Source organism: Lytechinus pictus, chromosome 10 (assembly GCF_037042905.1).
Source record: "Lytechinus pictus isolate F3 Inbred chromosome 10, Lp3.0, whole genome shotgun sequence".
Taxonomy (NCBI): Eukaryota; Metazoa; Echinodermata; class Echinoidea; order Temnopleuroida; family Toxopneustidae; genus Lytechinus; species Lytechinus pictus.
In genome coordinates this window covers 24887691-24907503 of record NC_087254.1, presented here as the reverse complement: position 1 = coordinate 24907503, position 19813 = coordinate 24887691, and the positions used below count along the sequence as shown (strand labels likewise).

The window sequence follows — 19813 nt, the reverse complement described above, 5'->3', positions numbered from 1 at the left end:
ATGTAAGATGTAAATATATTCAGCCCGGACCATATCTTTAAGTCTTACTATAACCACAATGCAAGCTCTCACTCTCGCTCGGCTGTGACAAAATATTACCGAGTATGTTTGGCGTCTGTTTGAACTTTGCCAGGGAACTTCGCTGCTTTAAATCAATTACTTCAGAATAAAGTCGAAATTAGTTTCATGAAGGTAGGTACGTTTGATAATCAAACTTTTATGGACAATTCTTGATCAAGATCGTAATAATCACTTCCCATTACCCACGGCTCATACCCCTCTAAACGACATTGCCCTAGGTGGCTACATCCGGCCACCCGATGTGTTGTGAACTGGCAGACGTCTACGGTACATGTTCGGAATGGGTTACGACGGGCTGCTGATTATTATTTTCTTGAGTCTTTCTCTAGCCTTATCATCATAACAGACATCAAATATGTTAGCTACGGTATATAAAATAAACCAAAAACGATTTCCCTGTGAAAAACCTTCGTTCAGGGGGAAATGGACTTGGTTTTTTTTTCAGGCCGAATCTAGCTCAGATATTACATCGTGTTTGTGAGTTTGTAGAATCTATCGCTACATGCACAAAGTCAATTGATTTCCGAGTTTCGGAGCATCGGATGTGCCAGCCAATAACGATCGTGTTACCATTTTCGGTTTATGATGAACTGAAAATGGTAACATGAACGTGATTGGCTGGCGCTTCGTATGCTGAAGGTGCAAAAGAAACATGGCGACGATTGAACGATCTCAGTCACATCATCACTTGAAAAACTTGTATTTTTTTATATTTCGAAGGTAATTTGTGAGATTCAAAATGAGACTTGTGTACTTTTGTGATGAGTTACAATCACGTCTTAAACTATGCAATACAAATCCAATACATGTACGGTATACTGGTAAGCAATTTTCGGGTATCAGGTATTGATTTTTCTACCCGGGTACCTGAGGCATGCGGGCGGGACCAGGGTACCCGGGTTTTAGACCCAGCCCTACTCAGGAGCACAAACTGCATCTATGGAGCTGGTTCTCTCTGTGATTGGAAACATTGACATTTTCTCACCTTGTATAGCCCACCACTATTTTTAGTCTTTTTAGATCCATCCATCACCCATCGTATACTCAATATTATAATATTTACTTGTCCTCGGTATTCTCTTTAAGATGAAATAAAAATGGCAATGTACATGTATGGAATGTTATTATTAAAAAAAAGTGTGTGTTTGAGAGGGGGAAAAAAGTAAAACAGAATGCTGAAAATTTGAAAGAAATTAGAATAAGAAAGTTATGGCAGCAGTGTGGTGATCCCTAAGACTATGTAAATTTCAAATTGGCAATTTGCTAAGTGAAAGATGACACGTGACAGGGACAACTTTCCAATGGGGTTTGCCCTTAATTATAGATTTGTGAGTTTCTCCTAAGAACTTATTCCCCTGGTGCAGTAATAAAGTTATAACACAGAATGTCCTCGTGGAAGAAAACTTCTTAATAAATTACATCTGAGCCATTTTGTGTATTGGAGCACATAAAAGAAGAGTCATATCTACCTTATATCACAGTGGCAATGTCTCCATGATTACATGTATAGCAAGATCACAACTTTTAAAAATGCAACTTGTTGGCTTGCTATTGTTCAAACTTCACCTACCTGCTTTGATTTTTTCTCTAAAAACAAAAAAAGGTGCATTTTAATTATTTTTTCAGATAGATAATGAAGTAGATATTGTCATTTTTATAAATAATGAAAACTGATAAAAGTCAAATTCACCCCAGAAAAATCTTGATTTTAATCAAAAGAGAAAAATCAGACAAGTATAACACTGAAAATTTTATCAAAATCGGATGTGAAATAAGAAAGTTACAAAATTAAAGTTTCGCTTATTTTCTACAAAACAGTTGTATGCACAACTCAGTGACATGCAAATGAGAGAGTCGATGATGTTCCTCACTCACTATTGCTTTTGTTTTTTATTGTTTGAATTAAGGACAATATTCCAATTTTTACAGATTTGACGATAAAAACCAACTTGACTGAACCAGAAAATGTTAAAATAATGGTAATACCACATGTTCAGGGAGTAATAAAGCTTTTTTCACAGTACGGGAAGAAAATTTAAAGATTTCATATAATGAAATACAAATGGAATAGTGGGTGAGTAATGTCATCAGTCCCCTCATTTGCATACTGACCAGGATGTGAATATAACTCTTTTGTGAAATTAAGCAAAGCTTAAAAATGTCATAACTTCTTATTTTACATCCGATTTTGATGAAATTTTCAGTGCTATGCTTGTTGGATTTTCCTCTTTTTATTCAAATCAACTTTTGTTGGGGTGGACTTGTCCTTTAAGAATTTCCTATCTGACTGTGTAACCAAGATTTCATTTCGTCTCAATCCCATACTACAACACTGCATGTTTACATCAGACAAACACCAATTATGAATTAATCTCACCTTTTTCTTTTCCTATCAGGTTTGTAAACACTATCTGGTGGATTTCTGTCCAAATGAGCTTTTTGTGAACACAAGATCTGATTTAGGTGAGTTAAGCATTTTTTTTTCTTCCAGGATTGAACAAAATCCAGTCAATATCCCAGATAATTATCATGCCCCTGTTTTGTTTATTTATTAAACTAACCCCCCCCCCCCCAAAAAAAAAAAAAAAAAAAAATCATCATTCATCATGAAAAGGTTACATACATTGGCATTCGGCAGGGTTTTATGTTACAGAGATGGCATATGATTGCAGAGGCAGGGCTTTATGTTACAGAGATGGGCAACTCACAGGAGTGCCCATACAAGAACCCTTGATTATTTGATTTTTTTACAAAGCCATAGGCCTTTTGAAAACTAATTTTAAACAGTTTCTTCCCCACCACTATATTAAAGAGTTCATTCTTGGCTTTGATAATAATGAGACTGTGGAAGAAGTAAGCGTAAATGCCTGTTAGTGGACCAATAGCTGTTTGTCTTCCTAATAAAGCAACCTTCTATTGTGGATTAAGTGGAGATTTCACCCTGATGTCCATTTATTTATATTTGATTAAACACAGGAAAATTAGATAAGGTGTTGTGATCCATTAAAGTATGCAGAACTGATTTTTAGTTTTTATTCTATAGTGATGTCACATGCTAGCAGCTCATTTAATACAAAGTCAATAAACCAGCCTTTGTAAATGGTAAAAAAAAACCTAACATAGAAGCATCAAGCATGTATGAAATCTGTCTGGTGATGTTTTAAATGCACATGTTCAGTGTTCTGACAAAAGTGCATCCTATGGAATTTATGATATATTGAGAGCTATAAGCTACAAAACCACTGTTATACAAACTGAGGTATCATCTGCCTTCTCTGTTTTGGAGTAGCCCAAAATTTAATAGAAAATAGTCAATAATATAAGTATTATGATATGAAAAAGACATATTGAGATTTTTTTGTTATTTCATTTTAGGTCAGTGTGAGAAAATACATGATGATCATCTGAAAAAAGAGTAAGTGTACTATTTTTTTAGCAGATTGTTAGCATTCTATTTCTAGAGCAGTTTATGTCAGGATTTTATTGGGGGGCATTCAAATTATTTATATCTTTTCTTTTAGGTATTTCCAGTTGAATTATCAGTTATCAGGTTGTTAAATTGGCTCATTTTCAATTCATTTGTTTTTGTTTAGTGAATTAATCCTTTTCAATCTCATGAATATTTCATGAATATAGTTAAGTCCACATCAGCTTTTTTGTTGACCACTGGTAAATTCATATTTCTTACATTCCTTAAATGTTGAAATTATCTTTATCAACACTGTGACAGTAAATTCCCTTTACATTGTTAATTACAGAATCAAATAAAATAACCACCAAGTATTAATGTATGTATGTTTGTCAAATGATTCTGAATAATTAGCCAAATAAGTAAGACCTATGAAATCGTTCTCTGGTATAGGGTTTCTAAACTTTGTATTAAGTCAGTTGCTCACAATAAGTATTACAATGAACAAAAGTTTTAATTTAAACTTGAGATGCTTTCATTTATTTGGCTACTAGATTCATGTCATTGTAACTTCGTAAGCAGGTTCCCCTTCCCACATGTTACCTGTACCCATTTCCTTCCATACCCGCTGACATCTATTTCATGTCTTTTATTCTGCAGTTACAAGGAGAGTAGCCGTTTTAAGCGGATGAATTATGAGGAGGAGTTCTTGCAATATCTCCAACAGATCATGAATGATGTTGAGAAGAGAATCAAGAGAGGCCATTCCAGACTGGCACTCAACAGCAACAGAGCAAATGTAATCATCTGTCTCATCTCTCTTTATTTAGAACTAATTATAATCAAGGGCTGAATGTATATTTCAAGATTGATACTGGTCAGGATATTTTTGCAAATTTTATATGTTTTTTTTTCCAGGAGCAGTATGTCTGGTGATTTGTCAGTTTCTTCTTGAAAATACTTTGATTTTTTTTCTATTAGGGCTGCATAGTATGATGATAATGGATGATATTGGGAGGCAATGTATCGCGTTCGGTAGTATTGTAAACAAGTGGGCCTCTTTTGTGTTTCAGACATAAATACTAGCTCAAAGTTCAATCATCAGTTATAACCAGCCGAAAACCCAGTCATTCACAATTCAACTTGTGGATAATGAAAGTCTAGAGAAAGGGTCATAATACTTTCAACACAAACCATTTCTTACCTCCCCCCCCCTTTTCAGTGTACATTGTCGAGATATTTTTATGCCAGCCAAGTGGCAGACATTGAGGATGTGTGTCTTTTATTGATAGGAGACAATATTTCAACAATATTTTCCTGCTAAACCCAGTTGTGCAATATCATGCAGCCCTATATAGTTTGTCTTTTTTGTTTAAATCTTGAAATCTTGGTATTGCAAAGTCGCCAGTTTGCCCCTGCATTGTACACACATGCTGCAATTTCTCTAGCTTGTTAAGAGTAATAAAATCAAGGAAGAAATCAAAATTGAATTGAATGAAAATTATGTCCTTGATGTTATGAAAGCAACCTCTCCATTTTGTGTTGTGCAGCTGACAGCTCCTAATAGAGGTCCTGATGAAGAGCAGATTAAGATCCTATCAGAACGCATCACCTCACTCCTAGAGCAGGTGGAATCCTTAGGCTGTGAAGGAAGGGTAGATGAAGCCCAAAACGTCATGAAGCTATGCGATAAACTAACCATGGAGAGGGCAGAGTTGCAAGCTGTAAGTATTAATGAAAGTCAGAGTAAGAGGCATTGATATAAGATGAGCCATTTGGTAGAAGGCTTCTGTTTGGTTAGATTTGCCTCTTGCCAGTGCACAATTAGATAAGTCATGAGCATTGGGTATACCAACAATTTGTGGTTACTTTTTTGTTTACAAATTCACTTATGGCCCAGATGCCCATGAAAAAGCAATAATTGTACTGACATCACTGACATTGTGCAGGGAAAAAGGTCTGATAATTTACAGAATATAACCAATAAGGAAAATTGTTGTCATAAGTTCCACTAGATGTTATGACAGCTGACTTTGAAATGTGAATTTAAAAAGTAGTGAATGTGAAGCTACAAAGTCAAGTGAAATTTGCATAGTGCAATGATTGGATTCCCAATCATGTAACCACTCACATTAGAAAGTTTGTCAAGAATACCCTTCACGTTCTTTCTGTACTTGATATTACCAGGCATCAGAGGAAGTATTGGACACCATTCTTTCCCAGGAAAAGCAGATGGAAGTGTGTGAGGTTTGCGGAGCATTCCTCATCGTAGGTGACTCACAGACAAGAGTAGATGATCATCTAATGGGCAAACAACACATGGGATTTGCCAAGATCAAACTCACTATTGAAGAAATTAGGGTAATTAATTCTACTCTGTATGGCCTGAATTCATGAAGTTAAGAACTTTATCAATGTTTACATAAAATCCAAAAGGAAAGGTTTGAAATGAAAGAAGAATATTACTGATGCCAATTTGCAGTTATGGCACATAAGTGATGAAATATGTTATTTGTTTAATTTACTTGTTAAAAAAGATAATTGCGACAGGGTTCATTATACTTCTGAAACTCCCTGAACAAGAGGCTAATCTAATGAAATGTTTTGAATTGATTCCAATAGTAATACATTCATTTGGGCAATTCCATAAAATGATCAACCTTTTTGTACGTCCGACCCCATTTATAAACTGACCAAGTCATGGTCAATTAGAGAACGTTACAGACTGTCAAAAGAATAAGAAATCAGAGACAAAAAAATCATGAAGGTCCCACATATAGGGGGTCGGACGTACATATTTTATGGAATTGCCCATTTGTAAATGTTACAAAATGGCATATAGCTTTGGAATCAGCATTTTTTAAATAAAAAAATACCTGTAAATCTTGCTTCTTTTTGTCCAGATATGTTATTGATTATATGATTGAAATATGATTTTTTTTCCTTTTGTGTTTCACAGGACAAAAGGCATAAACTAATAACAGACAGGGAAGATAAAATCAGGAAAGAAAGAGAAGAGCGAGAAAAGGAAAGAGAAAAGGAGAGGGAAGAAAGAAGGAAAAGAGAACGGGAAAGGGAAAAGGAGAGGGAAAGGGAGAGAGAAGAAAGGCGCAAGGAGAGGGAAAAGAGAGAGAGAGAAAGGTCAAGGAGGCGATCAAGGTCGAGATCCCGTGATCGGAGGAGGAGGAGCAGGTCCCGCGATCGTCGCCGCAGCAGATCTCGTGATAGACGTCGTAGCCGCTCTCGGGATAGAACACGTGATAGACGAAGGAGCAGGTCAAGCGAGCATCGCCATCGAAGCCGATCAAGAGATCGTAGGAGGAGTCGTTCCAAAGAGAGGAGAAGGGATAAGTCTAGGAGTAGATCCAGGGAAAGAAGACATAGCAGAAGGGGCTCTAGAGAGAAGAGCAGTAGATCAGAAGAGAGAGGTGATAGTAGGTAGGTGGGATACCACTTCTAAAAGAGGCATGGCTAGTCCAAAAATTTGTATACACTACCTGCTAGTTTTTAAATATACAGTGCGTTTCAGAAAAAAGGTAATCCAAATCTAGAGGGTTGATATTCAAATTATATTGAATTTTGTGAAATTATTCTGCATGGATGTGAAAGAGAAACTAATCTGCTTTCCTTTGATACCCCATTTGTGCCATGCATGAGCAAATTAAGTGATGTTATAGACAACAGGTTCAAATATTTTAATGAAATTAACATATAAAATGGGTCTTTCTGATTTTGCAATTGCTTTTGATGAAATTGTCAGTGTTTTTTTTATTTTTCTTCTGTTCAAATCAACTTGATGGGGGGGGGGGGTAGACTTCACCTTCGTTAGAGATTGCAAGTCTTGTAATATAGAATCTTGGATGATAAATTAACATAATTTTTTCATCTTTCAGGAAAGGAAGTCGTGACCGGTCCAGGTCCAAGTCTCCTGCAAAGGATACCAAAGATGAGGAAAATATGGATCAAGCCCCACAGGAAAATCAAGAAGGTAGATGTTATTTAACACTCTTTATATTTTCTGCTTCTTCTTGGATTCCATTTTTGAGAATCAGTATACATGTATTCAAGCCTGTGTATTTGGTAAAGGGCCAACTATCTGAAATATACTGAGTAAAATCTGACATTGCAATCTTACAAACATGTATTGGCCATTGATTCTTTGTTTCCAATTGTTGATTATTTGTGGAATTTTGAATTAAAATTTTTTTTAGCTATACTCTCTGTGATGTTTTTATTTATGTTTTTAAATTGCCCTTTGATGACTTATCTTAAAAACTTAGCGATTGGATATAAGATGAGATTTAAGACAAATTTAATCCGGATAATTTCATCTCATCCCATACTGACAAATGGTTTTATAAAAAAAAAAAATAGCAAGATATTCAACTCATTTTCAAAATCACAGAAGTTATCAAGTGAAACACAATTTTGTCACTATTCATATCATAACTGTTCAAGGGGATAAGCAGTCAAATTGTCTGTAAAAGCTGACAATATGTAAATAAACAGTCACACCTGTTGTCCAATGAGTATCATGTGTAACAATTTCTAAACATTTTTGTTTCTTTTTACTACTTTAATGCTCATAGACCAGAAGATCGGAGAAGAGGATTCCAGCAAGGCAGAGGAGAGTATGGATACAGTCGACCGAGACCAAGCTACCACTGATGACGGCGAGATGGGTGAGGGAGAGAAGAAGGTCAGCGTGAATGGAAGCGATGAACCCCAAGTCCAGATGCCAGCATTTTAACCATCCAATACTCAAGGTGACACTCAACTCTCAACAGGTGAGTGTTCTAACCAAAGGTCCTAACCTCCCAACAGATCTACACATCGATAACTATCTACCACCCCCCCACTTCCTTCAACACAACATACAATGACCCCACTACATAACTTGTATCCCATGTCCAGTTATATTGTCACTCCAACAAGATACCTATATTCTCTTCTTTCAGTTACCGTACTGAATCAATATTTTATTTTTGAAAATTGTATCCAAATCAGAAAAGATGACCACATACACTTATCCAGTCACACACATTAACATAGCCAACATGAAAATAAAAACAATATGAGATTTTCATTTAACAATTTAGGCCCCCTCCCCCATTAATATACTACATTACTTCACCTTCCTGAATATTTACCTGTGAACTCTCCCTTTTAATTCCAAGCCAATGTCTTTTTTTTTCTACCATTGTGAGAATTGTTTTGACAAGTGCTGTTTCCGCAGGTACAGTATGCCATTTTACACTAGGCCCAGCACTGCCTCTGTATTCGTGATTCTGAGGCTCCCATTCACAGCTCACACACCTCTCTCATCAGCGTATTATATGAGGTATGTGGACGTGAAACAACATAAGGTGTAGCACAGTTATGCAGCTCTTTACATGCGATGAAAGTAAAAACAGGATGCATTGCTCTGTGTATTACAGTTCAAAGACATAAATGAAAAGATATATGTATAAAATAGAAATCTCTATTAGAGCCTGTTGCTACTCTGCTTCAAATTCTCTATGTATGCTAATTCTTTATATTTTTTTGTAACACACACAAAAAAAATACTTATGCACTTTAATATGATGTGTTAAAAATGAAAAATGAAGTACATGTTTTTCTTTCCTCGAGCACTTATGAATCGTAAACAAAATGAACAGCTGCTGTACATTGTTTATCAATTTTTCATACCTGTTTCTGTTTTTGAATTGTAATACAACGCAATGCATCCTGACTGCCTAAAAACCATCAATATATTTTCATAGTATTATGTGGGTGTGGGTTAGGGTAGATTGCTTTCTTTTACTTAAGAATCCCAAACCAATATTTTAAAAATTAATCATGTCATGGAGTTTAGGAAATGGTAATTTATGGTAGCTTCTGATCTCTTGAAAATTTAATAAGTCAACTGGAAATTAGGGGTCTAGATCTTCAATTTACTATTTTTGTAATGGATTTCTTTTTCTTGTTTTGGGCCTTTTGTTTGTATTTGCTTTTAAAAAGAAATTTCATGGTACTCTTTTGCAGTATTGACCAGCATGCAATTATTTTTTGCAAAAATAATGATACATGTATGAATTTTGGCTGAACACAATATGTTTATAAGTAATTTTCGGTCCAACATGCAGGTATACATTTACCTGTAACTTCAGAACTGCATCTCTGGGCGTAGCAAATTTGGTCTCGAAACTTTCACGAGAAAAAAGTCATGAAACATCACAGCAAAGTCTTTCTACCATTTTGAATTTTTTATATCAAATAGAATCTTAACCCTTTCCAAATTTTTACATTCTTCAAGCATGTTTACCAGTATTTCTCTGCATTGTGTGACTTATGAAAGGAAATGTTAAAAAAAATCAAGATATGGTCATAATTCAACTAGTCTACCATTTTGCTTGGAAGTAAAAACAAACGCGGATAATGAGAAAGAGAAAAAATACCAAAATATCTGAAAGAGGTATAATTAGTTGATATATATTATCCTTAGTTTAGTATGAGCACCAGTGAACTTTGTAGAATACAGCATCTTATTTCTATTGTCAAATATATACGTAATATTAATCACCTTTTTTGCTTCTAGGACATCCTTTTTTATCCCATAAAATTTGATTACTGAAGAGTACTCCATGGCATGTCACTTTTGTATAAATGCTATGTCACCACTTATCATTGTATTGCACTCCCATTCATTATGAGGAAAGTCCACAACAAAAATTTAAGACTTTTTTTTATAGAAAAATTAAAAACAGAGACTATGGTACCAATGATCTGTCATATACAAATATACATGTAAATATTTAGAAGAATATCGTTCCATTTACTTTTCAAACTGAATTTGATATTTAGGATTTGAAAAGAAGAAAAAATACACATTTATAAAGTCGTCCAAATAACTATATTGTAATTTGTATTTCCACTATTAACTCAAGATGAAGGCATTGCAAATATGTATAGAAAAACCTTCCTATGCACCTGCAATGTGTTCCTTAAATAAGTTGTTTATACAAAGAACATGTAGACTTCATACTGAAGAATCCAGTCTGCTGACAAGATTTTTTTTTCAATCGGAGAAGCTTTTCGGTTATCAGGAAACATCAAACAAATTATCAAAATATATCCATGAATTATGGTTGGGTTGTTAGATAGGTCTATTAAATTTATCAAGTACATAACTGATGTGTAAAAGGAAAGGTATAGAGGGTTGTGTGTTTTATATATTCATTTTTTTTCAAATGAAATAAATCCATGTACCAAGTTACCCATGTGCTGAGGTATGGCACATCGGGTGACGTTAAATATGAAATGTATTAAAAATGCTTGAAGCCGGCTGAGTCCTGAGATGATGGAGAGAGAACCCACCACTGTCATGGCTTGCGTATTTCCCGCATCATGTGATAAGCAACAAAGGAACATGGTTCATTTTTCATGCTTACACAGGTACCTCAATCCACGTTACAATATTCTGTGTCGGGATGTATTTTTCTCCTTTTTTTTCCTTGTATGCATCCACTTCTGTAATATATTACTTTTTTCAGCAGGCCTTGTTTTTGCAGAATGTTCTCTGTTCTTTATGGAATTTGTGACTTTCTATTCTTAGGCAACGAATACAATTTTGTTTTCATGATCAGTTTGAATTAATCCCTGGAGCATTGAAAGAAGCCGTTTTGCGACCAAAATTATATACTTAAGAATATGTACTTTAAATATTTGACATTAGAAAATGAAAAGTTTTGTAATTGTCTGATTTTATATAAAGTAGAAAAAGAAGGCAAATAAAAATACAGCAATATGTCCTGAACGAATCTTCTTATTAAGTATGTTTTCAATGCCAATTCTAATTTCTGTCTCCACTATTCTTTGTTACATACCTCCCTTTTACTTTCCTATGAAAAACATTGAAACTGTAAGGTTTATTGCAATTATGCTAGATCGTTTTTTTTAATCATTTTTCTATAAACAAATAGGAACATTTTTTTTATATATGACTCCCATTTTAACAAGTTTGAGAAAAAATGTTCATTTTATTCTCATCAAATAAAAAAAGAAAAAATTCTTAAAGAGGAAAGGCATTGGTTTTTCTAATTACTGTAAATACTCAACACGCCTTTACACATAAGTAATTTATGCTTTTCAAAATGAGCAGTGGAAAAAAGAAGTGATTTAGGGTCTTCCACACTTTAAAAGTGAAAGTAATGAACTTGCAATTCTCTTCATCCCAGCTTTTTATGTAAGTTCCAGTACATGAAATTCAATATTGCATGCTCCTATCCCACTCATCTTTTTATAAAAATGTTGTCAATATTCTTCTAATGCTTGGGTATGTATCTTCTCTTTGCTCCAGAACTCTTTTCAGGATGTACGGTACACTCCAGGATCTCACTACCTTGGAGGGCACTCCAGAGGGCGACATTTGGCATTGGCATCAATCCACAACACTCTTGAGTTGCTTCAGTATAGGTTAGAGCTTTAATTAGGCAACACTGTACTTCAGTATGTTATGAAAGTTATTTTTGTAGTTTGTTTTTTTACATAACATGGAATTGAAATAATTGTTTTTTTTCCCTGTTTGCACTTGTTCTATACATGGTTCATCGGTGTAAAGATTGTACTATGGTTTCAATGCATTTCGTGTGTATGTACCCTTTTTTGTCAGTCTCAATTGAGTATAATTATGTCCCTGTCAAGCAAGGAAGGTCCTTATGTTCATCAAACCTGGATGTGGTACTATCCGATTTCCTTGAACAGATATTATGTGGCCATGCATTAGTCTTCACCTATCAGGTATGTGTAGTTTTAAGATATTAAAAAGGACTATATCTTACATCTCATTTGTTAGCTTGCTTATCGTACCAATCAAAGTGAACATATTAATAAATCCAGACAATTGTGTATTGTAAGTCAATTTTGGGATAAAAACAAGCACATTCAATCTTTCTTTCCCCTGCAGAAAAGTTCATGTGAAAACTGCAAAATTGATTTGTAGTATATTGATATTTAGAAAGATAATAAACAATGATTTTCTTGTGAGTTACCCAGACTTCACTTGAAAAAAAAAGTTTTGTATCAGCACTTTGACCATGGAAACCTTGGTCCAGTCTCATAAAGCTTGTATGAAAATGTAAACTTTGAAGCTTCTGAAATCGCAGCATTTGATTGGCTAAGAGTAATTTTCATAGTGCATGATAACATGCTTTGTGAAACCTGGTCCGATTACGAATCCCTTTGGAATTGGAGAATCAATTTCAATCAGATATTTTTGAGATCTCTGTCTTAAATGTTATCCAAAATTTAAAATTATAACAATATACTTTACTGAAATCTAAGGAAAGAATTTACATTCGAGATTTAAGGTGATAAGTATTATTTGGGAATTTATTCCTCTTGTGCATATTTAATATTTACACAGAAAATTATTAAGTTGATTGTTTTAATCAAGCCTCTGAAATTATTATTTTGGATAATATGATGGAAAATGTGTGTGATAGTTGTTTGTCCATTTTTTCCACCTCATTTTCATGAAAATAAAGTTATTTTTGTTACACAGAGTTCTGAACTTATGGGGCCTGTTGCATAAAACTTTTTTACCGGAGAAAACTCTGGTAAAAACTGAAAACTTAAAGGTTAGTCTGATTTCTGCCATTGACTTTAAGACAGGGCAAAAACTCCGGTAAAAAACAACCTGAGATTTCTCAGGTAAAAGGTTTTATGCAACGGGCCCATGATGTCCGATGTTATATTTTTAGGTTGGGATGTGATAAATCAATTTGCACCTAAAGTACTTCAGAATATCATACAATATGTAAGTTGGGTTAAAATCATACTGCTGGATCATTCTACTACAAGTATTTAAACATGTATATTCATAGCAGGAATTCTGGTTATTATTTGGGGGATAGAGACATTGATTGACAAAATCAAATATATGTTGTGGATTTTTTTATGTGAATGAGGAGCACTACATTGTGGAAATTTATGGCCTGTAAAAAAAGGTGTTGATTTGATCATTTGTACATATTTAATCAAAGAAGTGGGTTTTTTTCTGTTTTTTTTTCTCCAAGAAATGCTGAAGCGTATGTTGTTCTACATTTGAGAATTACATTTTGTAAATGAATGGAGGAAGAAGGAAGAAAAAGAAAACAGGAGAGTATTTCATGAAACAATAGTTGGTGAATTTCACTGACAAATGTTTTAAGCAACTGAAATCCTTGCATCTGATTGGCTCAGAACAAATTTGTAAGTGAAAATCACTGACAAGGTGCTTCGTGAAGTACTCTTTCTGATGATTGTTTATATAAGTGAGACTTAATCAGTAGCTACAGATACTTATCTCAGTATATGCAAACTTGGGGAGGAAAATCAGTTTATACCTGTCTGTATATCCAAGGTAGATTTGTAAAAGAATTTTCAATTATTTTTGGAATGAAAGGATATAAATTATACTTATCTCTGAAAGAGGTGAATTTAAAATACTTAATTATTTGATGGGCTAAACAAATGGAAAATTTTCAACTATTTGGGTTTAATTGTGACAGTCATGTACAGAGATATCTAGGATGTGAATGCAGTATTTGATATTTACTACATGCATGAAATGAGCTTCAACGTTTTTTCCATATATTTTTGTTAGTACTCTTTCTGTATGCTTGCAATGAATGATCTCCATATAAACACATGAGGGAGAATGTAAATTAATCTTTCATCAAATTGAAGAGATGGATACTTCTTTGATTTCCTGCTTACTTGTTTAGAATGAATACGACAGCCATAGGAACCGTTTGTGTACCTCGATGGGCTGAAGGGATTGGCTCTGGGTTGGGGAATTTGGGAGTGAGTTTCTATGCTAGCTTTGAAAAGGAAATAAAGCCCCCCCCCCCCCCTCAATCAAGGTCCAATCTGGACTAGAATTACACTTAATCCAGGGACGTCCCTGCTTAATCAAATCTTTGAAATAAAAAAATATGGAATGATATGAACCTGCCTGTCAAAAATCTCATACTGTTTTGCCTTCTTGACACCTTGGATAGCATTTTTAAGTGAGATGCAGGAAGAGCTTGATATGTGTACTCAGAATGTAACATTTCCTGTTTTTTTTAACAAGATTGTTTGCATCAATAATTTTTCAAACTTGAACTGCCCAAGGATGCATGATCTTGTGTACAGGAGAAAGGCAAATGATGCTTTATTGGTGAACATCTTACACTATCATTTATTGTACACATTGTTAGATGTAAGAAAAAAAAAGAAAATGTCACTTCAAAATACATTTTTCTTGAAATTTGTTGAGAAGCATTTTGTATGAATGATCCTTCTAAAGCGTTGAAATGACAACCAATCCCAATGCCACCATTTAGTCCAGGATAGGCCCCATAGAAACTTGACCAAACCTTGTTTTTTTATATATACAATATTTTTTGATGGTTTCTTGTCAATTCGAGGGTGCTGATTACGAATCTGGATGATGCCACTCGTGTAACCTTGAGCATTTTCCGCAAATTGGCAAAATCCAATATGGCCGCCAAAATATGCAAATTACCCATGAAAATCATAAAATTGTCCGCACATTGGCTATGAAATGCATGACATTGTGTGGCAGGAGTGAAATACTCTCTGAAAAAATAATTTTTGACAAAATATTTATTTTCCTGATATTCAAAATGGCTGCCATAGGCCATTGTATACTCTATTATGTACAATATGAATAGGGAAAACTAATTTTCACAAAAATTAGCACTAAACCGCAAAAAAATCGCGATGTATGAACGAAGTAATATATGCCAATCATCAGTACTAACGAGATATATCATTTATTATGTCATATATGGGGACATTGCTGTATTTTGGTATCTAAAAGCCGCCACTGGCCCAAAGAGTATTATGTACAATGGCAATGGCCTGGGCCCAAAAAATGACAAGAGTGAGCACTAAAATGCATATTATTAAGATAAACAAGGGGAATACTGACTAAAAACATCATTGCCATTAATATACCATTTATGTGATAAATGCTGTATTTTGACATTCAAAATGGCCGCCATAGGCCATGTACAATGCGAATGGAGAAACTAATTTTCACAAGAGTGAGAATCATAAAATGCATATAACTGTGATAAACGAGTAAAAATATTGTCTTAAACATGTTTTCTAAGTGAATACATCGAATATTGGTCGTGGAGGTAATAAATGCTGTACTTTGAAATCCAAAATGGCTGCCATAGGTCTTAAAAGTATTGTGTACACTGTATTTTGATATCTAAAAGCCGCATGGCCTGGGCCCCAAAAATGACAAGAGTGAGCACTAAAATGCATATTATTAAAATAAACGAGTGGAATACTGACTAAAAACATCATTGCCATTAATATACCATTTATGTGATAAATGCTGTATTTTGACATTCAAAATGGCCGCCATAGGCCATGTACAATGCGAATGGAGAAACTAATTTTCACAAGAGTGAGAATCATAAAATGCATATAACTGTGATATACGAGTAAAAATATTGTCTTAAACATGATTTCTAAGTGAATACATCGAATATCGGTCGTGGAGGTAATAAATGCTGTACTTTGAAATCCAAAATGGCTGCCATAGGTCCTAAAAGTATTGTGTACACTGTATTTTGATATCTAAAAGCCGCATGGCCTGGGCCCCAAAAATGACAAGAGTGAGCACTAAAATGCATATTTTTAAAATAAACGAGTGGAATACTGACTAAAAACATCATTGCCATTAATATACCATTTATGTGATAAATGCTGTATTTTGACATTCAAAATGGCCGCCATAGGCCATGTACAATGCGAATGGAGAAACTAATTTTCACAAGAGTGAGAATCATAAAATGCATATAACTGTGATATACGAGTAAAAATATTGTCTTAAACATCATGATTTCTAAGTGAATACATCGAATATCGGTCGTGGAGGTAATAAATGCTGTACTTTGAAATCCAAAATGGCTGCCGTATGTCCTAAAAGTATTGTGTACATTGTAACATGGGACATATAATTTTGACAGAATTTGGCTTTGCTTGGCTCTAAATATTGCATATAATTGTGAATTGATAAAGGGTGAAATATTGTCTAAAACCATGGTTTCTACCAAGATATATCATATCATGTGTAATTAAGTTGATAAATGCTGCATTTTAAATTGAAAATGGCCACCAAAGGCCCTTATCGTATAATATATAATTTGAGTGGAGACAAATAATGTTCACAAAAAGGGCATATGGTAGCCATTTTGAATGTTGAAATACAGTATTTATCACCTAAATTACATAGGATGTGATATATTTTGACATAAATCATGTTTTCAGACAAAATTTCACTCATACATCACCATTTGGCCAAGCAAAGCCAAATTCTGTTGAAATAATTTGTTTCCATTCACATTGTGCATAATACCATAAGGGCCTGTAGCAGCCATTTTGACTTTCCAATAACAGTATTTATCACCTAACAGACAGAATAAATGATATATCTTAATAGAAATTATGCTTTCAGACAATATTTTACTCATAGATCACTATTACATGCATTTATGGTGCTCACTCCTGTGAATATTGGTTTCCCACTTTGCATTGTACATGATACTGTTAATGTCTATGGCGGCCATTTTGAAAGTCAAAATACAGTATTTAACACAAACTTGAAACCTGAATTATATATTTCGTTAGAAAAGATGTTTTTAGACAGTATCCCATTAATTTATCACATATATATGCATTTTAGTGCTCTCTCGTGTGATTTCTTTGCTCCTCTTTCTCATTGTGCCTAATACTTTTAGGGCCTTTGGCAGCCATTTTGAATATCAAAATAAAATATTCATCACATACATGGCATATTGATAATATATTTCGTTAACAATTATGTTTTTAGTCAGTATTCCACTCGTTTAATCTTAATAATATGCATTTTAGTGATCACTCTTGTGAATTTTTTGGCCCCCATTGCCATTGTACGCAATACTGTTTGGGCCAGTGGCGGCTATTTTAGATATCAAAATACAGAAATGTTCCCATATATGACATAATAAATGATATATCTCGTTAGTAATGATGATTTGCAAATATTACTTCGTTCATACATCGCGATTTTTTGCACTTTAGTGCTCATTTTTGTGAAAATTAGTTTTCCCTATTCATATTGTACATAATAGCGTATACAAGGGCCTTTGGCAGCCATTTTGAATATCAGGAAAATAAATATTTTGTCAAAAATTATTTTTTCAGAGTATTTAATTCCTGCCACACAATGTCATGCATTTCATAGCCAATGTGCGGACAATTTTATGATTTTCATGGGTAATTTGCATATTTTGGCGGCCATATTGGATTTTGCCAATTTGCGGAAAATGCTCAAGGTTACACGAGTGGCATCATCCAGATTCGTAATCAGCACCCTCGAATTGACAAGAAACCATCAAAAAATATTGTATATATAAAATAACAAGGTTATGCCTCTTCTATCCTGGACTAATTCTGATTATGATGAAGAGAGTGGGAATCGTCACCTTTCTTACCTCTTGCTGTGATATTTAATTATACTCTATTCGACTATTCCTTTACTCTCTGATTGAAATGCTGTTTCTTTCTCATTATATTTTGTTTAATGTGATAAACCATTCCGATTTTGCAGCTAAAGTGGTTGGGAGTTCTGTTAACAATATAAAGTTAAAGGACCATTGACTTTTCAATTTCACCTCGGTAGGCAAGGTCTAAATTTGCATGATAATTGATCTCCTATTCGATAATAGTGACACTATTATATGATAGTCATGTAAAGCTTATAACTATTCCTTGTCCTACGATCTTCCTGTAAATAAAGCAGTTAAATAATGAATAAACATACTTGATTGAATTCTGTTTGTCTTTTGTATAAACTGTAGCTATTATGACCTATGCATTTTTTTTAAAGAATACCACACATCATTTCCATAAATTTACATCAGAGGGATGTTGCTTTTCAGGCCACGATCCAGGCATGTGTTCATGTTATATTTTACACAAAAAAAGTACCGGTAACAATAAAAGACCACTAAGAAGCAGAACTGAACTTATTTCTGTTTCCTATGATTAATTATTCACATTCCTGATATCTGAACCTTGTCCCCTTCCCCCTCCCTTGTCTTTACAAGCCTGAAATTTTGAGAGAAAGAAGAGAAATAGAGAGAAGGGGATAAGGATGGGGGGAGGAGAGAGTCAGAGAAAATTGGGAGGGAGGAGGAATGGAGAACTGGTATGGAGATTAGAGAGAGAGAGGTGAGAAATGGAGCATGTAGTAAGAATTGAAATGGAAGGTGATGAAAAGGAATGTAAAAAATAATTTTTCAATAAATATCCCCTCATCTCCCTTTAGTTTTTACCTCCTGTATACCGGTATATCTGGGCTATTACAAAAAGTATGTATGTCCGACCCCATGTTTGTGGGACCTTCATGACATTTTCTGTCTCTGATTTCTGGTTCTTTTAATAGTCTTTAATGCTCTCAAACAATCATGACCTGGTCAGTTCATGAAGTAAAGTAAAACTTAAAAATGGGGGTCGGATGTACAAAAAGGTTGATTATTTTACGGAATTGCCCATCTATATCTTCACTTTTTGGAGTGGGATGGTATATATGAAGAGATATATACAGGTGATGAAATGTGCACTCGGAAGGCTACTTCAAATTTCGCAAAGAAAAAATGCCGTTGTGAGCATCTGCCCGAAAAAAACAATTTTTATGCAAGTGCATCAATATGACTGCCAAATGCAACAGAAGTATCTCAAATCTAAATCAGTTTATGGTGATCTTGGGAAGGGTGATTTATTTTCTCAATGGGGAAGCAAGGATAAAAATGAAAGATGAGAAATATAAGATCATTCCCTTGGTAATGGTGTGTGTATATGAATCCTTTGGTCACAAAACTTAGTCATCTATTACTTATTTCATATATATACTACAAGGAGAGCCATTACTTTAGGTTGTCCAGGTTTACACATGAGGAAGTGCATTAAAGGGGAAATTCACCTTAAAGAAAAAATTATTGTAAAAATACCAGAAAAACATTGAAATATTGGTAAAGGTTTATGGAAAATCCATCAAAGATAAAGGAAGTTGTTAAAATTTCAAGTTTTTTTTATTTGTGACTTCATATACCAGTAGCTGCTCCTTAATGTATAAAATGCATTTTTTTTTCATTATGACTAGATATTTTTTTCTTTCAAGCATCGCAGTGACATAATTTGTCTGTTGACATACTGAAGGTACAATAAAAATCATTTTCATTTTTGTTGTTGAAAAAGGGACATTTTATTGATTTTTTTACTACATGATACCGG

The 19813-nt window shown here is 34.1% G+C and overlaps 1 protein-coding gene across 1 annotated transcript; it reads left to right on the top strand.

The window, feature by feature from the left end:
• The first annotated feature begins 470 nt into the window (after positions 1 to 470).
• On the top strand, positions 471 to 18341 carry LOC129269351 (luc7-like protein 3). The gene is made up of 10 exons (XM_054906844.2): positions 471 to 2544; positions 3457 to 3496; positions 4151 to 4289; positions 5041 to 5214; positions 5678 to 5851; positions 6450 to 6928; positions 7384 to 7478; positions 8080 to 8277; positions 11832 to 14926; positions 17864 to 18341. Exons 3-8 carry the CDS (start codon positions 4179 to 4181, stop codon positions 8238 to 8240), a joined length of 1194 nt encoding a protein of 397 aa, XP_054762819.1. The 5' UTR covers positions 471 to 2544; positions 3457 to 3496; positions 4151 to 4178; the 3' UTR covers positions 8241 to 8277; positions 11832 to 14926; positions 17864 to 18341.
• Positions 18342 to 19813: the final 1472 nt, after the last annotated feature.